The sequence below is a fragment of the Macrobrachium nipponense genome, chromosome 19, assembly GCF_015104395.2.
Source record: "Macrobrachium nipponense isolate FS-2020 chromosome 19, ASM1510439v2, whole genome shotgun sequence".
Lineage (NCBI taxonomy): Eukaryota > Metazoa > Arthropoda > Malacostraca > Decapoda > Palaemonidae > Macrobrachium > Macrobrachium nipponense.
In genome coordinates this window covers 25,144,600-25,163,283 of record NC_061088.1, presented here as the reverse complement: position 1 = coordinate 25,163,283, position 18,684 = coordinate 25,144,600, and the positions used below count along the sequence as shown (strand labels likewise).

General features: G+C 37.2%; 1 protein-coding gene across 3 annotated transcripts in view; it reads right to left on the bottom strand.

Annotated features, from left to right (window-relative positions):
• Window positions 1-18,684, bottom strand: part of LOC135215272 (lachesin-like) — a 445,087-nt gene that overhangs the window by 95,072 nt on the left and 331,331 nt on the right. For all 3 annotated transcript variants that reach the window (XM_064249820.1, XM_064249827.1, XM_064249823.1), the window contains exon 2: window positions 16,335-16,435. In XM_064249820.1, the coding sequence (XP_064105890.1) occupies window positions 16,335-16,435 (101 nt within the window). The remainder of the gene's footprint in view (window positions 1-16,334; window positions 16,436-18,684) is intronic.

Sequence of the window (18,684 nt, the reverse complement as noted above, 5' to 3'; positions counted from 1 at the left end):
ATGTATGTATATGTAAGTATATAACAGAATGGGTCCCTAGTGATTGAAAACGAAGCAAGGGAAGAAAGAGAAGTCGATGGATTGACGAGCTAAAAAAATGTGCGGGTATAGAATGGCATAGAAAGACCATAACCAGAAGGGAGTGGAAGGAAGGACATGTCTGAGGCCTTTGTCCTGCAGTGGACTAGCGACGGCTGATGATGATGATGATGATGTATGTTTGTATGTATGTATATATATAATTATACATACATCCCTACGCATATAGGCGTGGATACATGCATACATACATACATACATACATATAGCAAGAACAACCATCAAACGAGTAATTAAATACACTTAGCCATGAATGAAGGGCCAAATGGAAATTGCTTCCTATTATCCCGCCTGAGGAGACGTAGGAAGACTAAGCCATTAGTCAATGCGTATGGTTCCTGAACGCCCTCTTGGGTACTTCGCCTTATTCACATTTCAACTCATATCGTTTAATTTCTTGACTCACTATTCACATTTCACGCTAGAATTGTTCACGCTGCTCAGATTTCATTCTCACACTAATCAATATCTTACTCATACGGTTTCATTTTTTCACGATAGAGACTTTATATTTAGGGCTTTCAGATGACACTTACGCTATAGTAGATTCGCATCAACCGTGCATTTAATGTCTAGCCCAGTCCCTTACGACGCTCCTGATTGGCTGTTGATAAGCCAATCACAGGGCTGGTAGTTGGAAACTCTCAGTCTCTCTCGAGAATTCACATTGGCAGGATGTATGTTCCACGTCTCCTGAAAGACGTATGCCTCAGGAGAGGTGGAACATAGATCCTACCCATGTGAACTCTCGATAGAGACTGAGAGTTTCCAGCCCTATCATTGGCTTATCAACAGCCAATCAGGAGCCTCGATAGGGACTGGCCTAGATATCAAATGCACGGCTGATGTAAATCTACTATAGTGACACTGTGACCTGCGGACGTGACCTTCACACGAAAATTAGGGACCATCGGGGCCATTCGTGTTTTGAAAACACGTCTTGTCGTCAGATAAAATTATACAACTTATGTATCTCTAAGAGCTTCTTTAAATCAACTTTAATTTAACATTGAGTGCGAGAGAGCATTGACATTAACATATAATTACGACGAATTAACATTATTACACGTCTGAGTTAATGTAAAATTAATAATTTACAAGAGAGAGAGAGAGAGAGAGAGAGAGAGGATTCTCATATATACGTGCTATACTTAACATCATTACTTCTGTGAATTAACATCAGATTAGATGTAAGTGAGAACGTGATAATTACTACTAGTTTTAATAAAAAAATAGTTCGTAACTGAGTGCGGCAATATTATCTCGATAAATAAAGACAAAAATAAAAACACAGTACAACGTATAATGCTCTGTGAAACTCTCAGCCGCGGCTCATGAAACATTCAGCCACAGCCTGGTGGTTAACTGTGTTGTTGGCACTTAAAGCGGTGCCAGAGGTACGACCATGGTTAAATGTAACCCTCAATAAAATAAAAACTACTGAGGCTAGAGGGCCGTAATTTGGTATGTTCGCTGGTTGGAGGTTGGATGATCTGAGTACCAATTTGCAGCCCTCTAGCCTCAGTAGCTATTAAGATATGAGCCGGACAGAAAAAGTTATCTCGATAGATTTCTTTCACAGAAAACTGAAATACCACCCAGGGCCATCTTAAATCTACCTTAACTCAAAACATCCAAGACTTCAGATTAAAACCCATTTATGAATCGGTATTAAAGTGAATTTTACAAGTGGCAAAAATTGACATTGTCCATCTCATGATCTTCATTCATTGTATAGTTCATTTTAAAACCAGGCATTATAGAATTAATATCCCGAATAAATATCCTGTTCATAATGAATATAACAGTAATATGGTAAAGTCCCGGATGCGTTCAATCAACATGTAGATCATGACTGAAAACTATTGCCTAATTATTCGTAAATCGTAAAAACTTTGACAGGATTTTAATTTGAAAACTGAAAGTCATTTTTCATCCCACATCTTCTGTGTCGAGTTTGTTGAATATTTCCATTCTCTTTCGCTTCCCTAAGCATACTAAAATAATATCCAAGATGCTCCGTTTAGACTGAAACTTAATCATAGTTGCAGATGAATCTCATTTCGTTTAATGACGCTATGTGAGTGAAATTTATACTGAATATTTATCTTAATGTTTTATTATCTTATGAGCGTGAAAATATAATCTTATGAGCGTGAAAATATAAACGATGAAGATAAGGAAAGACAAGGAAAACTGATATTTTTCTTTAGCACAAAACTTTATCTCATTCTGGAGGATGTGGAGTGGATGGATCGGTAACAAACACATTGCAAGTCTCTCTCTCTCTCTCTCTCTCTCTCTCTCTCTCTCTCTCTCTCTCTCTCTCTCTCTCTCTGTGGTGAGTGCAAACATCATATCTGCCTCGACAATCGTGTCAATTTCATTTTCATAAGCCTCTGCTGCAAATACTCCCATCTTAGCCAAGTAATAATGCCAGCATTTTAAGGCTCCTATCCTTAATTACGCTTACCTTTTTCAACCCGACTCAGGATTCTCATCATCCAGGGAACCTCTGGGTCGCTCCTCACATTTGCAATGCTCCAGCCTCCCCCCTCACACCCTCCCCCCCCCACTCCCAAAACACGCCCCCCAATTCCCGCGCAACACCCCCCATCCCCCTTTCACTATTTTCCTTCCTCTCCCGAGCCGGTATCAATGATATCACGCCCTCCCCCAGCCCGTGGGACCCTCCCCGATCCCGCCCCTTCCCCTCCTTGCCCTGCATCTCGGTCCTGGTCCTCCTCCTCCTCCTCCTCTCTTCCACCTCCTCCTCCTTCTCCCCTCCTCCTCCTCCAGCGGGTCTTTCTGCTCCTCCGCCCCTTCGCTAATCTAGGCACGGGAATTAATTATAATAATTCTCCCGCCAACGCTTCCTTTTATTAATTAGTGGACCAGGAACTCAAACGGAGCGACTAATCTTGTTAGCGCTGCGATGCTTATCGTCTCGCTGATGAATGTTTAAGGTTCGGGCAAAAGGGAGATCTCGGTCAGATTGGGCGCCGATCCTGCTCGGGGAAATTCTCCTCTTTCCTCACTCCTCGGGCTCCAATTATTTCTCTTCTTCTTCTTCTTCTTCTTTTTAGCGCCCCGATCCCCCACTCTAACTCACCCCCTCCCCAGGCTCACCCCACACACAAAAAGTATATATTGAGAAAAAGAGACGAAAGACGGTGAGTCACAAGTCTTCTAGGGAGGACAAGACGCTTCGTCGTAGGAAGTTATGTTACTATTTTCTATCATTTCCCTTAAACAGAAGCAACTTCCTCGATTATTTCAATTCGTTATTAGCTGTCTTAACTACGGGCGTCAGTAACTACAGTGCAAACTCAGGAAGAAGAAATATATCAGTATATAGTTATATGCTGTATAAACATTTTATTTACACCTATACATGTATATGTGAATATATATATATAATATATATATATATACATATATATATATATATATATATATATTATATATATATATATATATATATATATATACATACATATATATACATATATATATATATATATATATACAGATATATATATATATATATCATATATATATATATATATATATATACATATATCATATATATAATATATATATATATATATATATATATATATACACACATACATATGTACATATATGACTTGATTTTGCAGACCACAACAAAGCTTTTTTCACCAACTACGCGTATGAGTTCTCAAGACAGAACCGCATCCGTAGAAAAAATGTGAAGTTAAATACCCAGACCATTGTTGACACCCAGAACCTGCACCTGGGGCAGAAATGGAATCATTAAGGAAAAAATGTTTCGAGAAAGAGATGGTTTAAATATATCCAAATTGACACCAGGGTAATTGAGAATCCCTCTAACTAAGCTACGGCGATCAAAATGCCAGAATCACAACGCCATAACTCTCTCAAGGTGTCTAAATAGATAACAAATGAAAAACGTGCCGAAGTTTCTTCGGCGCAATCGAGTTTTCTGCATGGCGTTATGAAACTTTCAGCCATAGCCCATGGAACTCTCAGCTGTTGTTGTGCCAGATGCATGATCATTGTTAACTTAACCTTAAATAAAATAAAACCTACTAAGGCTAGAGGGCTGCAATTTGGTATATTTGATGATTGGAGGGTTGATGATCAACATACCACTTCGCAGCTCTCTAGCCTCAGCAGTTTTTAAGATCTGAGAGCGGACAGAAAAAGTGCTGACGGACAGGCAAAGTCCATCTCAATAGTTCTCTTTCACAGAAAACTTAAAAAAAAAACCAAGGTACCATCTCCTAACAGTAAGCTGAAGGACTAAAGTGAAACGAAAATTTTGCCACCCAAATTATTGACAGTAAATCCAGATTTGACAGCATTGTCATGGCTAGATGCAAATCACTTCTTTAAAAAGCAACTGCTGAAACTGCCGACATTACATATTATCTTTTATCAATGGAAATATATTCCACATAATTCTAAATCACTCAAAATCAAGTAAAGTAAGAACGGATATAATTCACAAAGGTGTCGTCGGATTTATATACGAGAACAAAACCAATAACATAATGATATCATATGAGATAGCTGGATGATAAAACAAGTGAATGTTCGCACGGATCTGCTCTCTAAAACTTCTTTAAAAACGTTTCATGTATCCAACAGTACGAGAGAGAGAGAGAGAGAGAGAGAGAGAGAGAGAGAGAGAGAGAGAGAGAATTTGAGCCTTGAGTATATCCTGCATTTCTACTAGAATGTACAAATAAAGTATTACTCAACTGTAATGTCGACGCTTAGGCTATGAACGACTTAACTAAACTTATAATAACTACAGCTAGATACTTTACGGGATTAATGATATACCTTAATCAGTTCTTATAATGTCAGTTGGACTTTCCCAACTTTCTGGAGTTTGTGGTATTCCTGTTTTCTCTGAGGTCCCCTGTAAGGGAAGCGTATAAAAAACAGAAAATACAAGCCACATAATAATTAAAGCTTGTGCACATATTACAGCACTATAAACGCACACACACACATATAATGTATATACACACACAAATATATGTATATATATATATATATATATGTATATATATATATATATATATATATATATATATATATATATATATACACACATACATATATATATATATATATATATATATATATATATATATATATAATATATATATATATATACACACACATGCATGCGCCTACAGACATGAATACACATTTTATTATAGCCATCGAGTTCCTTTCCCAATATAAATTTCAGTCCCGATACTAAAAGTCCGTTTCTTTTTATTCGCCGATTCATTATTATTTCTTTTGAAGAACCTGGCTTTTCACTTCCGTCCGTGGCTAAAACTAATTAAGTTGGTGTAAAAGTAATACTTTTTTCCGTTCATGGTAAAAATATATAACAATTTTCCCTGGTACGAATAATCATGAAAAATGTACAAAGTCAAACGCATAGAAATCATTTTATGAATTTTTCGCGCTTATTTTTTTCGTGTTAAATTGTTCATGATAGGGTTCAATTTTTATGATAAAACACTATCATAACCAGCTCTGAATCATTTCTTTTCTACTGGGATACTCTAAAGGGAGCAGACTGGACATTAACCACAGACTGGGTCAATAGCTCACCTTGCGTAGTTTCTTCCAGTTTATTTATATATTTATTTATTTATTATTATTATTATTATTATTATTAATCTGATGTACAAAGTCCGATATTAACGTGGAATAAACACAAAAGTCCTTCATTTTGCTATGTAAGTTTTTTTATGAAATGGAAATTCGCAATTTAATAAATAAATCTGGGGAAAAAACTCAAGTAACAAATGGCCCAAGGTGAATTAAGAAAAAAAAAGTCTTCATAATTACAGTAAGTTTTTAATATACAAGTATCATCAATGCAATTATTTGCAGTTATAAAGCTTTCTTTCTTCGTACGCAAGCATAAACAATCTAAACACAGTTTCTATTCTTTTACCTTCCGTCTGGGAACATCTGGCATCTGCGACATGTCATCACTAGAAGGCGTGGTCTATATCTTTGCGTAAAACAAAAACGTTATAGCGCCGTGCCTGGGCCAAGATGGATGGCAGTCCCTTTAAATTTATTCATTGACTTTCATTATGCTTGGAGTAAGAAATGAAGAGTCTTTTGAGAGCGAGAATGACCTGAATCATAGGTAAGTGAGCGTCCCCTGATGATTGACACTTTGGCTATTAATCTCCAAGCCAAATGACATACTTTCTACGTCAAATTATCAGTCAAAAATCATAAAATGCCAACCTTACAAAAAAATAAAAAATGATATATAATACTAATAATAAAATCATAATAACAGGAGACAGTTATTGGCGTTAAAAGTCTTACAAAAATTAAAAATAGCATTGACGTTGTTTCACCATTATCAACGAGTGTTTTACAACAAAAACTCTGCTACTCCATAATGCATCGAGGATCCTAAACACATTAAACAAGTTTGACACAAGAACAATCATACATAACGAGTTGATCAAACAACTTAGGCTTCCACTAGTTGTCGCAGAGCAGATATCTCCCAGTTTCGGTGATAAACTGCCATTTTTGGATGTAACCGTTTTTAGATATGATGATCATTTTAACACCACGGTTTTTAGAAAAGAAACGTTTACCGGCCTGGGATCGAACTTTTAAAGCAACTGTTTATATAATTTTAAACTAAACTCCATGTCTACCCTCTTTCATAGGGCTTTTAACATAACGTCTTACTGGAATCATTTTCACAATGAAATAACCTATCTCCACCAATATTTCACTGACAATTGCTTTCCATCGAAACTTTTTTATAAACACCTGTACAAATTCTTGAACAATATCTTCCATCCTAAAATTAAAATGCCAACAGGGCCAAAATTACAATTGTTCGCAAATGTCCCATTTATTCATAACAAAAATTTCTACCATGAATTGAAACTGTTAATAGAAAGTCTTTTTCCTGCAATTGAATTAAAACTAATTCCTTGCAACCCAATGAATATCAGATCTTTGTTTAAACACAAGGAGAAACGTAGTCCACTGATGACCTCAGGAGTCGTATATCTATTTAATTGCCCTAGATGTAATCTAGGGAAGTACGTCGGCTCCACACGGAGGTTACTCAAAGTGAGATTAGACTCTCATCGAGGCTTTAGTTTTAGAACAGGTGTCAAATTAACTAATCCTGAGTTTTCATGTATACGCGAGCATACAAAGAAATGTAAACATGACATGAATTACAAAGATTTTACAATTATTATAGGCCAATCCCCTAACGAACAGCATTTAGCTATTTTAGAATCACTTTTCATTAAACAACTCGTTCCGCAGTTAAACACCCAGTCTTCCTCAACACCTCTGTATCTCTAGTGAGTTTAATTCGAAGCTGACCCGGCCCGAATTGTCACTCGGTCTGTGCTTTCAGCACCTTATAGTATTGACTCCTCCCTGCTCTTGTACTTGTTTTTTATATTTGTAAACTTTTTAAACTTTTAATATGTATTACAAGTTTGTGATTTTAACTTTTGTTTTATCTTTTTTTTTTTAGCTTGATAATGGGACTTTTATGTCTTGAACGTCGCGACAATAAAAATACATATAATATATATATATATGATATATATACTATATATATTACAATATATATAATATAATCATATATATATTATATATATATATATATATGAATGAAGATTTTTCCCTTTTAATCACTGACGTGTGCGCCAAAAAAGCTTGCGTGAATATTTCTGCAAATTATTCTCTTTAATAATATAAACATAAGTAGTCGTTTAAAGCAAATTAGCCAAGCTATCAGTGCGTGAACCCCAAAATACCGTAAAAATGATACTAGACCTTAATCCCCGAATCAGAAGACAATTTAAGCTGGAAGGGAGGCAGAACAATGCTGGCAACAAAACAAAACCTTGAAATTAACCAAACGAACTCGGATAAAAGTGTACTCCACGGTGACAGCGTAACTCTCTCAGGGACTGACAAATTTTTCAAGCAAAGGGGAGAGACCAATGTTCACTCTTTCGGAATTTGTCGCTCTTCTTTTTTCTTAAGCTTAATTCTGGCTTTATCTTTCAAGGATGACAGAACTAAGTTCTCTGGAGATATAAAATCTTCAACTAAATGAATAATCAAGATAATCAATTTTGCAACCTAAAATTGACAGAATTATTAAAATGATCTTAATCTGAATATGAGAGAAAAAATGAGTAATATTTTATTAACTGATCTATTGACATACATATGCATCAAACATCATAAAATTTAAAAAGAAAAATTTAAATAAAACAATACAAACAATAACAAAACAAAAACAATACATTAAAAGAAATCCTTCGACACAGTCATCAAACACAATATAAACGTCTCTATGAGGTGACCCACTGCCTCGTGCAACAACCCCTTCTATGTCAGCGTTTTGCACCAACTTAGTCCGGTCGGAATTTGGGTTTTCGACAATCACAGCTCGACTACTATGGAATTTGGTTGGGTCTTCTGAGTTCTTCGGTAAAAAATTATAATATAATATAATATGATATATAAGCTATAATATATAAAATTATATATATGTAATATATTATAATATATATATACTACTATAATACATATATATATTATATATATATATATATCTATATATATATATATGGGGATACAATCCACAATGAAGTAAATCGTCTTGTAGATTAAAATATATATTCTTGTACAGGATTAAAGCTTTCGACCATCAACTGTGGCCTTGTTCACTAAAATGTGATATGTCACCTCAAGGAACTAACAATGTTTGTGCTCTTACTTGTTAGTTCCTTGAGGTGACATATCACATTTTAGTGAACAAGACCACAGTTGATGGTCGAAAGCTTTAATCCTGTACAAGAATATATATTTTAATCTACAAGACGATTTTACTTCATTGTGGATTGTATCCCCATATATATATATATATATATATATATATATATATATATATATATATATATATATATATATATGTGTGTGTGTATATATATTATAATATTCATTATATATATAAAACATTATATATATAGTATATATATATATATATATATATATATATATATATATATATATATATATATAGTGTGTTCATAGTACATAAGTACAGTATCACGTAGCGCACCACAGTCTGTTACTTCACGCCTTATTTACTCGGGACATTCGTTTCCAAACAACCGTCATGCTAGTTCCTAAAAATATTTTCATCAATCGTATATTATCCTCTTCCTGCAGCGATTATGAAAATGTGACAGCATTTGGTGGGCCCCGCATTAACTCAAACGTCACGCTATCCTTTCAGTGTTCCCTCGTCTTGGATCTCTTGTAAGACACACTGCTGCAGCTGCTGTTTCTCATGCTTCAGCAAAGCTAGAACGCTGCTTATCAACAAGGCTTTTGAATCTATTACTGATGTGTTGTTATGCTACGCGGTTCAAATGCGGAACTTCATTGGACACATCATTTTGTGGTTTTCATTTATACAAAAGATTCCCATAAGATATTCATAATTTTAATAAAATTATGGAAATAAGAGGTTAGAAAATAAATAGAATATTCAGTTTACTACTCTAACAGATTCCGTAGCCACGATTCCTAGACGATAAAATAGTACGGCGTGGTCGACCGTGGGAACACTCATGCTAAGTGAACGGCTCCATTGAGCATCAAGGTGTGCGCCTAATTTGATCGTCTTGAGAGGATCGATTGTTTGCCGCTGTCAATTGACAATTCAGCGCCAATGATATGAAGTCTTTGACGTACACGCAATGGCATGACGTGTCCAGACCAATGGTTGCCAGGGGTATCCAGTTTCCTTTCAGTAGAAATCGATTCTTCAACAGCAAGACGGCTAGGGAATAGGGACCTATTACTTGACCAGATTTGGAATCCTTTTCCGCCCACCAAACGGTTAGTAACTGAGCACGTTGCTTCCAAGGGCGGAGCTATGGTCTTTGATTAAATAGGCTTCAACAAAGTAGGAAAGAGGCTTAAGATCCTGTGGTAAGGGTTTAAGAATGCTACTACCGTAGGTCCTGCGTGTCGTAAAAGGCGACTAGAAGGACAGTTGCTGCCTTGCAGTCTTACTTTTTAGTAAAAGGTAGACCTGCTGCCAATAATTGTGGAAACTGCTGCCTTGCAGGTGGACTTTTTAGTGAAAGGCTAGACCCGCTGCCAATAATTGTGGAAACTGCTGCCTTGCAGGTGGACATTTTAGTCAAAGGCTAGGCCCACTGCCAATAACTGTGGAAACTGCTGCCTTGCAGATGGACTTTTTAGTCAAAGGCTAGGCCCACTGCCAGTAACTGTGGAAACTGCTGCCTTGCAGTCTTACTTTTTAGTAAAAGGCTAGGCCCACTGCCAATAACTGTGGAAACTGCTGCCTTGCAGGTGGACTTTTTAGTCAAAGACTAGGCCCACTGCCAATAACTGTGGAAACTGCTGCCTTGCAGATGGACTTTTTAGTCAAAGGCTAGGCCCACTGCCAATAACTGTGGAAACTGCTGCCTTGCAGATGGACTTTTTAGTCAAAGGCTAGGCCCACTGTCAATAACTGTTGAAACTGCTGCCTTGCAGATGGACGTTTTAATCAAAGGCTAGGCCCACTGTCAATAACTGTTGAAACTGCTGCCTTGCAGTCTTACTTTTTAGTCAAAGGCTAGGCCCACTGTCAATAACTGTTGAAACTGCTGCCTTGCAGATGGACGTTTTAATCAAAGGCTAGGCCCACTGCCAATAACTGTGGAAACTGCTGCCTTGCAGTCTTGCTTTTTAGTAAAAGGCTAGGCCCACTGCCAATAACTGTGGAAACTGCTGCCTTGCAGGTGGACTTTTTAGTAAAAGACTAGGCCCACTGCCAATAACTGTGGAAACTGCTGCCTTCCAGTCTTACTTTTTAGTAAAAGGCTAGGCCCACTGCCAATAACTGTGGAAACTGCTGCCTTGCAGATGGACTTTTTAGTCAAAGGCTAGGCCCACTGCTAATAACTGTGGAAACTGCTGCCTTGCACTCTTGCTTTTTAGTAAAAGGCTAGGCCCACTGCCAATAACTGTGGAAACTGCTGCCTTGCAGGTGGACTTTTTAGTCAAAGGCTAGGCCCACTGCTAATAACTGTGGAAACTGCTGCCTTGCACTCTTGCTTTTTAGTAAAAGGCTAGGCCCACTGCCAATAACTGTGGAAACTGCTGCCTTGCAGATGGACTTTTTAGTCAAAGGCTAGGCCCACTGCTAATAACTGTGGAAACTGCTGCCTTGCACTCTTGCTTTTTAGTAAAAGGCTAGGCCCACTGCCAATAACTGTGGAAACTGCTGCCTTGCAGGTGGACTTTTTAGTCAAAGACTAGGCCCACTGCCAATAACTGTGGAAACTGCTGCCTTGCAGATGGACGTTTTAGTCAAAGGCTAGGCCCACTGTCAATAACTGTTGAAACTGCTGCCTTGCAGATGGACGTTTTAATCAAAGGCTAGGCCCACTGTCAATAACTGTTGAAACTGCTGCCTTGCAGATGGACGTTTTAATCAAAGGCTAGGCCCACTGCCAATAACTGTGGAAACTGCTGCCTTGCAGTCTTACTTTTTAGTCAAAGGCTAGGCCCACTGTCAATAACTGTTGAAACTGCTGCCTTGCAGTCTTACGTTTTAGTCAAAGGCTAGGCCCACTGCCAGTAACTGTGGAAACTGCTGCCTTGCAGTCTTACTTTTTAGTAAAAGGCTAGGCTCACCTCCAATAACTGTGGAAACTGCTGCCTTGCAGTCTTACTTTTTAATAAAAGGCTAGGCTCACCTCCAATAACTGTGGAAACTGCTGCCTTGCAGTCTTACTTTTTAATAAAAGGCTAGGCTCACCGCCAATAACTGTGGAAACTGCTGCCTTGCAGTTTTACTTTTCAGTCAAAGGCGAGGGCCACCGCCAATAACTGTGGTTGATGACAGCAAGGACATGCAGTCGTAAAAACCCCCTTTGCCTAACAATAAACCATGACTGATGATGCCTTTGAAAGAAGGCAGTGGAAAAGGCGCATGAGGCAACCGACCCCTTCATGTAGGGATATCGGTTGGAAAGAAGAAGAAAGAAGTAGAGGGTCACGGGTTGTGTACCTTGCCTATAGGATTAACAAGTTGAAGAGTAAATAATCTCATTCTGTCCTTCAGCCTAAGCTTTCTTAACAGGATACAGTTAATGCCCCTTTCCCTTTCCAGGACATACCAGTCATAAAACGATCACTAAATCACGTGTTCAAAATAACGGTTTTAGCTCAAAGACAATGGATAATGTATTTTAAAGTAGTCAGACGACATGAAATTAAAATCTTATGGTTATTGCAATAAAGCTGCCCTAATCATGTTGACCTGATCATGAGCATAAAAGTCAATTCGCAGTGACACGAATCTAATAGGCATGAAGACAATTTTTCCTTGATTAGTTGAGACCCGTCATCTGGTATGGTTACATTCATGAAAGTAAAGTTCCTCGCTGGACGAGTGGTTTTCGCGCTCGGCTGCCAATCCGGTTGTCCGAATTTCGATTCCCGGCTCGGCCGACGCTGAATCATAGGAGTTTATTTCTGGTGATAGAAATTCATTTCTCGATATAGTGTGGTTCGGATCCCACAATAAGCTGTAGGTCTCGTTGCTAGGTGACCAATTGGTTTCTAGCCACGTAAAAATATCTAATCCTTCGGGCCAGACCTACGAGAGCTGTTAATCAGCTCAATGGTCTGATAAAACGACGATATATTCAACTTAACATTCATGAAACGTAGCACAAGGGAAAGTCATTAAAAAAGAAAAGTCTTTTGGTAACAGCCAACGCAAGACTTGGGCACAAGAAACTAAGACAAAGTCACACACATTTGACCACAGTAACCTTATTCTAATATATATCTTCAGTCATTTCTGATTACCGTTTGAATGTCTCGGAATAGAAAACGTGTCCAAACACAGACGAGGAAAGCATGTAGTTCAAGACTTCCTTGCGGCATCTGTATTTGCATAATTCATTCGTTTCCACGAAATTATCTAGTTCCAGAACTTCACCTCATTCTCTACTTACCGGTACTATGAAACTTCTATTACAATGAAAGCGGTCGCACGCGTGTATATATTTGATCACTAAATTCTTTTTATCATTAAAAAAAAAAGACATTATAATTTGAAACTAGGTGGAATATTGCTTTTTCAAAATTGACAACTGTTTCAGTCATTAAACAAATAGCTAAAACTATTAAACGGTATTCATAGTTCACACATAAACCGCAATTAATTAAACCCTTTAACACCCATCGGTGACTTCTAATGTAAGGCTAAATAATTTTTTAATTTCTAAAGCATCCACTTCAATAGTAAATCATTTTGATATATCATCATTCATATAAATAAAGCTTTCGGCATAAAATGTCAGTGATTAAAAATGGTGTCGTATATCATCTGCAAAAATGTCCAACTACTTGAAACTCACTCACTTTCTCTATGATCCACTGCCGCTTACATCAGACTTCCAAGGTCTATGGCAGTTTCCAAACCACTAACACCTACGGCCCCCATACACAAAGTGACCATTGGCTCTGATTTCTATCTAATTCAGATAAGACGGAAATCGAAGTCAGCCACGCACTGCCAGTGATCTGCACCGATCATCTAACGATCTCAGTCTGAACGAATATTTCATTCAGCGCAGACAGGGCATCCATCATCTTTCGATGAGATAACAACCTTAACATTGGGAAGGGATGCTGGTGCTGCTTATCCCATAGACAAAATAGGCACACAGAAGAGAAAGAGGAGGAAGTGATTCAAATAGTGATAAATGGGAAGAAATGAGCCACCTCGTGATGCACAGCTCCGTGAACTAAAAGTGGTTGCTGACTCATCCTTCGCCCTGAATTTTTTTTTTAGTATAAATATAAACGAGTTATTCCTCTTTCCTTGTCGCTATAATCTTTGGATTTCACGATCCAAAGACTCTGATGTTCTTGGTATAATTCAATGAAATCTTTCCAAAATTCTTTATTAATTGAGGCTGTTATGTTCTACATAGCCCACAGCCTCAAAGGTGTGTGTTCGCTTCAAGAGTTGCTGAGATACCGGAGATTATAGCTAGATAACCCAATACATCAGAATCTGGAGATACCAAAAGCGAATCGGAAACGTGGACCTTGGGTTTCCAGGTTCCTGATAAATTGTCTGATCACCAGGAACCGACTATTTTTGGCGGTGCAATGACCCCAAACATACTCAGTTACGATAACTGCAACAGGCATCGGTATCACAAGTAGCTGAGTGCTTATGGGGTTATTGCCCTGTGAAAAGTGGGCGGAGCCTGGTGATCAGAAGATGTTTGCAAGAACATGGCAACATGCTCCCGATTTACAATCGATAGTTCCAGACTGTGATGTGTGGGGTTTTATTTAACGATACCCCCAACGTGTAAGCCATAGGCTAAAAAGAACATGACCTCTAGTGATAACAAACTTTGGAGTGATTTTCCTGAATTACATATCAAGAAAACCCATGTACTTAGAAAAGGAAATACAAAGATCACCGTAAGAAATGAAAGAGTAATAGCCAATAACACTTACATAATTCTACTAGAAAATTTAAAGAAGGATGAGTCAGCAACTAGTCTCAGTTTGACAAAAGATGATGACCTGCCCGCAGTGAATGAAATCTTCGTTGGAACTGAGACCGAAGCAGATAATTGAAATAGTGTGTGGCTGACTTCGATTTCTTAAGGATGAAATTTATAGCCTATGGCCGTCAATGCTACGGGAACTCATGTGTCTGGGGCATTTGAATTTAATTTGTGGCTACCCATCCGCATACTGACCAAAATCAGTGTTCCTTAATTTTAACTGATCAGAGGAACAGCGGTGTTGCATCATGTCTAAAGGATTCCCGGCCATTTTTGACAACAAAATTAGCTTGAGTAGTTAGTATTAACAATTGTAGGGTTTGCGTATGTGGAAACCCACCTCGACCGAAGTTTTTCCCATCATGAGAATGTCATACAGAGACCAAACAGTGCATCTGGCATTCCGCCTCCTTCGTATGCATCTGCCCGCGTCTGTTTTACAAGATGTACGTTAAAACCGCCAACCTGCAACACTGAAGATTCTCGTCTGCGTTCTCGAATATTCCCTACCAAACGCCCACTTTTCAAAGGAAAACAAATCGGCTTTCGTCTCTATCGGGACTTCACCAAAATAAAGACCGTTGGTGCAACAAGTTTTCTTTTCTCCAACGATTCGTTCTGAAGTTTCCTGGGAACCAACATCAAAAAATGCCTCTTTTCTCTGAGCGACCTTTCCCTAAGTTTTCATCCCACGAGGAGTTTAACCTCACCTCCAGGCCATATTGCGATCTTTTATTATTTCCTTACCTTAACGTTACAGGTATTTCTGACTTTTCTCGATGATGTTAATATGTGATTTCACGTTTTCTAAGGGTAACGTTTCGGGGAATTAGCCTTTTTAGGAGTTAATGTCAAAATCTATTTAATAAACTATATAATTATCATAATAATACGGATAAGGTGAAGCTCAAGTTAACTTAGTCTTTGATTTTTCCTCTATTATTGTTTCCTTTCCATATAAATGGTCCCAGAGAAGAGATTCGGTGGTTTCGTTAAATTACCATTCTAGATGAAATGCAATTTGCATCTATATACTAAATTTTTGTATTACGTAAATCTACGGACGATAAACTCGGTGGCGAACTTTAAAATTTAAAACAAAAACTGCTGAGGACCTAGTCGTCAGGTCATCATACGAAAAGAAGCAACTAACTCGTCAGTCAACTAACTATACTATGCGGTACCTGAGTCGACCTCATCAGTCACGAGTAGCCTCATAGGTGATCCAATTAGCCAAACGAAACGTAAATGATAGGAGGGGTTTCTAAGCCCCTCTACCACCCACAAAATTGACAGGAGGGAGGAAGAACGAGAAGATATCGTCTTCCATTATCTAGTTATAAAATCTTTTCATCTTACTGTCCTGATATATAAATACCGTCCTTTGTATCACTGAGATTCCTTTTACAGGTACCAAACCAAGATACGAATTATTGTAAGGATGGAAATATTAAATAAGTTCGGTATCGTGATTTGCATGATTGTACAATGGTTAGGTAAGTATGAAGAAAAAGAACAAAGAAGGAAAACTGAATCCAAAAGATTTACCTTATGCAACCCTAAGTTGTCGACAGCACAGGTGAGCGAGGCATCCCTACCCACGGCGACGGTGACGTTGGGCACTGGCTCCAAAAACATCGGTTCGATCTCTGCAGGGAGGAGAGAAGAAAAATTACAATTTTATCGAGTGCTGCGGAATGGAGAGAGAGAGAGAGAGAGAGAGAGAGAGAGAGAGAGAGAGAGAGAGAGAGAGAGGATGAGTATGGTTGCCATTTTACTGAAAAATGAAATGAATTTCATTCTTGATCTGTTAAAAGAGATGGGAACGTCCAACTGTTATTAGAGGTAAACAAAGATTCGGGGGATTTTCTAAAAGCCGGAGAGCCACTCAAAGAGAGAGAGGGAGAGAGAGAGAGGGGTTGGCTTGCCACACTGAATGAATCTATAAAGGGGATGTCGCTGGTTTCCTGGACTTTGTTGACAAAAGCAAATGTTGCGAGCAAATAAACAAATAAAATAAATAAATAAATACGAAATAAAAAAGATATGATACTTATTCCAATCAAATCCATGTTAAATAAAAGGCAGACGTCACAATTAAATAAATAAATACATAAATATAAATAAATAAATAAATAAATAAATAAATAAATAAATAAATAAATAAATAGATAGATAAATACAAAAAAGAAATGATAATTATTTAAATCCAATTCATGTTTTCATTTTTTGATCTACAGAGATTTTTTGGATGTGGATATATAAAAGCTACTGTGTATTTCGCTGTCTTCAACACCAACAAAATCACCAACAATAATATAAATAACAATAATGATAACCATAATGAAGATTAAAAGTAAATACTAACATCAAGAAATGTAGCGAGGTATTAAGTACAAATAAAAAATTATCTTTTTGGAAAAACGGTTCCGATGGAATGATTCATATGAACATTATGCCGAATTGTGCAAATTTAGGTTTACAAAAAATCACGCAAACTCTCAGAACTTTAAAACATTACAGAGCTCTGGGGTTTGGGTCGGTCAGCTCATTTATACAATTGTCTTTGAATTGGGCATTCTATTCTTCTATCAAGAAATATCGGTCTGTCGCTTGTCATCTTGTCCTCCATGTTTCGGAGTTGTTAACACATATATATTAATGAATTAATAAATAAATGAATATAACAGAAACATCATTTAAACGGAAAAAATGGTAACAGCTTCCACTCAGAATGGTCCAAAGTATTTCTAAGTAGATGTTGGTCTTGCATGATTTAAAATACCAGACATTAAGTATATAAAATTAATCATCAGAAAAAATATAAACTTTTATATCGAAGGACCATGTTCACAGGTTCTTCGTGGTACGTAACGTATAGAATTTCAGGACTTATCATCTTGTCCCTCTTATATTACCATTGCTTTCGATAGCTTAGACAAACTAAAAAAAATAATGGAAAGGATGGTTTGGGACAGCAGTTTGACAAGACATTTAACTGAACTGCAAAATGTCAATTAATAATAACAACAACACGGAGCTTTCAAGAAAGAGAACGCTTACATTACAATATATGCTTCCATTACTAAAGGTTGTGGAAAACATCTGCATCATCCTAAACTTATGTACAATCATCACGTTTCTGAACCACCTAAAAGAAAAGAAATAAACTCACCCCGCGTGAATATAACTGCGAACCGAAAAATTAATCAATTTTACCAGCAACTAAGGGAAAGAAAATGGTATATATTCACCTTTTGGGGTTATCTAAAAGAAATATGATACACAACCAAAGAAAAATATGCATAGCTTTATGATACATGAAAGGGAGTAATTTTCCAAAACTGATGGACCAGGTATCAGTGAGAATCAAGAAAATTAATTCTTAATAAAATTTCTAACTGTTTGATAAAACACCATTGTGAATTATCAATTGTTGGGACCATCTCGACAAATAAATAATAAGGAAATGCACTACAAAGTGAAAAAAATTACATATAACTGTTATATATAATAAGCAAGTAATCTTCGTATACCGGAGAGACAAAATAGCAATAAAAGCCAAAAGGAAGTCACAGTATAACAGACATAAAGCACTGAGTTGAATTTAATTTTTAGATGACCATAAAGTGAACAAATGCGCCCCACTGTCATATAAGGAAATAACTTTTGAGACTTGATGAACATGGAATCGGTAAAAACCAAGAAAAACTGTATATATTTTACGATTACTTCAGAGAAATCTGCTCCAACCTACTTTACTACAAAGAGAGAGAGAGAGAGAGAGAGAGAGAGAGAGAGAGAGAGAGAGAGAGCCCTCCCTCATTTGCATTTTTTGATAATTAGCCACGATTTACAGCTCTAATACATTATGGAATCATCATGGTGGGGGAGGGGA